At 35.8% G+C, this 3,532-nt stretch overlaps 1 protein-coding gene across 1 annotated transcript in view; it reads left to right on the forward strand.

Annotated features, from left to right (window-relative positions):
• Positions 1-3,532, forward strand: part of LOC107104086 (transient receptor potential cation channel subfamily V member 1-like) — a gene marked incomplete at its 3' end in the record, with an annotated part of 8,732 nt that continues 5,200 nt past the window's right edge. Inside the window, exons 1-3 of the mRNA XM_015404003.1 lie at positions 1-46; positions 575-775; positions 1,143-1,280. Coding sequence (XP_015259489.1) covers positions 1-46; positions 575-775; positions 1,143-1,280 — 385 coding nt within the window. The remainder of the gene's footprint in view (positions 47-574; positions 776-1,142; positions 1,281-3,532) is intronic.

Consider the following 3,532-nt stretch of genomic DNA (forward strand, 5'->3'; position numbering starts at 1 on the left):
ATGTACATTCCCTTACCCCTTCCAACCAAAGATGCTCTAATTGAAGGTGACTAAAAATGAACAGCAGGCTAATGGGGTAAAATCAGCATTCAGACTCTTTGTGGTTACCGGTAAGTGCTTTAAGTTTTTGCTTTTTAAGTAAAAAATAAAATAAAATAAAATAAAACCCGGTACTTCATGAAATTTAACTTGCCATCAATCAGTATGATTTTGTGTGTTTTTTCAGAAAAAAAAATGTTGGAATAACTATTTTTGGGATCAGTGCACCCCTGTCTGAAAATTATGCTGCACCAGGATTAAATGAGTCTGGTCAAGTGTAGACTAGCCACACAGAATACTGTAACTGTGGTAACTTCTATTGCTGCTTTTGTAAAGCCAAGTAGGCCATATTATCCAGGAAAATTCAAGACTTAATCCTTTATCTTGGTTTTGTGTAATGGACTTCTGGTTGAACTGTTGTTGAAGTGATGCATTTTTAAAAACGCTGCTGTGCGGTTTAACAGTTTGCATGCTACTGCCCAATGGTTTAGTTTTTCATTGGATGCATGGCTGGAATTCCCTTTTTTGTTACAAGTTTACAGCACTGTTTTGATAAGAAAGCTATGCATTTTTTATATTTCAGATGCAGCAACAGGAAAAACGGCTCTCATAAAGGCCCTACTGAATCTGAAAAATGGCAGAAATGACACTATTCTGGAACTACTTCAGATTGCAAAGCAGACTGGTGATTTAGAGACTCTAATCAATGCAGCTTTTACAGCTCCTCGTTACAAAGGTAAGGAGGTGATGGCTTATGAACAAATTATTTATTCTAGTTAACTGATTAACTGGGAAATAAAGTGAGAAGCCTAAGGTGAGATTAAAAACCTCTAGAGAAGTGAATACTTTAAAATGTTTAATGCCACTTGGGTGGGGTGGGGGCAGTTGGTCCTGAACATGACTACATAATCAGAGCAGGTCCTTGTTTGGAAAGGTAAGAAGCATTGATCAAGGGTAGTTTCTGTGGAAGTACAGGCTACATTATTACAAAGTAGAAATAAGGATTTCCTTAAACCTACAAGACTTAGTTTTCAGGCTTTGGTTTGATTCTAATTAATTTGTGCTGAATTTACTTGAAATGTTTCTGAATACCATTTGCTCAGGTCAAACTGCATTACACGTTGCTATTGAACGGAGACATCTGACTTATGTTGAACTTTTGGTCAAGATGGGTGCGGATCCGCAAGCCAAAGCCAATGGGACATTCTTCCAGTGGGGTGAAAAATGTGGCTTTTATTTTGGTAAGTAACTTCCGGAGGTTTTCATCAAGGCTCTATTAAAAAAAATAAGAAAATATATATATTTTTTTTATGTATTTGTTTTTCTCCAGTGATATGTAGAGGGAGCATTACCTAACCCTCTAAGTTTTGAGACAATGTCAGTGAATGAGTTTCAGATTATCTTTGTCATTCAAACACCAAAGGCCAAACATTCCCTCTCTTGACTTAGGGCAATTTAGAGAAGCCAACCCAGGTAAAAGCTGTAGGATATGGTGGGATACAACCAGAGTCCCTTTAGCTGACTGGTAAACGCCCATGACTTTTACCTTGCAGATTGTGGCATTTAATACGACGTAGGCCCTGTTGTGTACCTTTAATAACCTATTAAACCTATTGTAGAAAATATTACCTACTGACAGTTGGAAAACTAAAAGGATATAAGCAGTTCTGATAAAATGATATACAAGGTGCAAAGACCTTTGCACCTCTCTTTTAAAACTTTCCCTGACTGAATACTCTGAAAAATGACAAAATAAAGGCCACTAGTGCTTAAAAAGAAGTAAAATATTTAATCAGAAACACCAACTGTGGCTGTTCTGTTTATAGTACCACACATTTGGGATTGGTCTTTACTACTCACTTTCATGCAGCGTTCACACCGCATGTGATTTAATTAGCCAAAAAGCTTCTGCTTCTTTTTTGATGTTTCTACACTTAAAGGTCAGATGTTCCTCAAGAGCATTTTGATGTTCCTGCAGCACATCCAGTAGAGTGTATGACACGTCTGATGCTTCTGCTGCTGCTCTGGTCAATGGCAGAGAGCGGCTTTGCTATATTTGCTGTGATAAGTAGAGCAAAAAGTTTTAATATATGTTGATGCGAGAAAGTCGACCTCAAAACATTGTCTTTACAGTCAATTAAAATTGTGATCTTGCCTTAAATATAATTTTTCTGCAGACCCCCACATAACAACGCTGTCTCTGGACATTTTGATGTGCTTCAACCATAGACTTTGCATCTAAAGCAGCTTCTTTTGCTGTCCAAAGCGCATTAGTTGTAAATGTGGCATCAAGTGTCTGGTTTACAGCCAAAGTCTATGGGGGAAGCGTTGAGCACATTTAGAGCGTTCAGTTGTTTCACTGGAGTTTAGTAAATTGAACTTTTGCTGCTGGACGCAACCAATCGGAAAAGTTGATCCCCTTTTTTGGGAGGGTTCGATAGACACTACAGTACCTGCAAGCTGTCATCACTTCTGCAGAAATTCTGCATTTGAAAATACAAAATTCCAAGGTTTAAAAAAAGCTGTAAGAGTGGATTGTTAAAAGAAAAAGCGAGTGAGCTCTGATCATTATTGCTGCACTAAAACATTTTTATGAACTATGATGAAACATTTTATAAATGCCCAAATTAGCTAAAAATGTTAAAACCTGCCGATGAAAAAATATGATTTGTATGTTCTTATACTTGCATTTTATTACTACAAACCTTAAAAACCCTTTGTCTTCATTCAGGGGGGCTGCCAGGAATTTGGCGCCCATGAAAGACATTGATATTGGGCCCTCAGCTCCCCCCAAATAAGAAAAATGTACACATGCTGCTATAAAGATGCACTGAAGAGTATCATTCACATTTTCAATATAATTGTTATATTTCTACAAAGGAAAATGATCAGAATGTGAAAAAGTTAAATATACATTAACTTTAAACTCTACATTTACATCCCATAATGATAACAGCTTATTTAAAACAAAACATATATTCCTATTAGGTTTTACTATAACTTTATTGAAGAACAGATTTTTTTTTTTCTGGCCCTGAGAACTTATTTTTCATTAATCTGTGCCTGTAATGACATGGTTTATTTATTTTTATTTTTTTTATGTGGCAGCTTCAGGCTGGTCATGAAAATTATCAAGATTTAGAGATGTGTATTAATCAATCTGAATATAAAGATCTAACTTAATTGTTTTAATATTGACAGATTTAATTTAATGTAAATGTCATATTAAACATCTACTAGCGTTTAGCTGATGTTAAACCTCTAATAACCATGTTGTTTTCCTGTTGCCTGGTCTGGTTGCTAAAGGTAAATTCTCAGCTCTGAGATTTCTGGCTTAGTTGTTTGGCCTTTTTATTTGCAGACACAATAAGCTCAATAAATGCTGGATTAATCCTGTTTTTTTTTTTTTCTTTAAAATTAAAAACAAATCAACAAAATAATAAGAAAATTCCAATCATTCTGTTTCAGACAGCACCCGGCTGAGCAGCATCAT

This window comes from Cyprinodon variegatus, unplaced genomic scaffold (genome assembly GCF_000732505.1).
Source record: "Cyprinodon variegatus isolate N-32 unplaced genomic scaffold, C_variegatus-1.0 Scaffold1610, whole genome shotgun sequence".
In the NCBI taxonomy this organism is placed as follows: domain Eukaryota; kingdom Metazoa; phylum Chordata; class Actinopteri; order Cyprinodontiformes; family Cyprinodontidae; genus Cyprinodon; species Cyprinodon variegatus.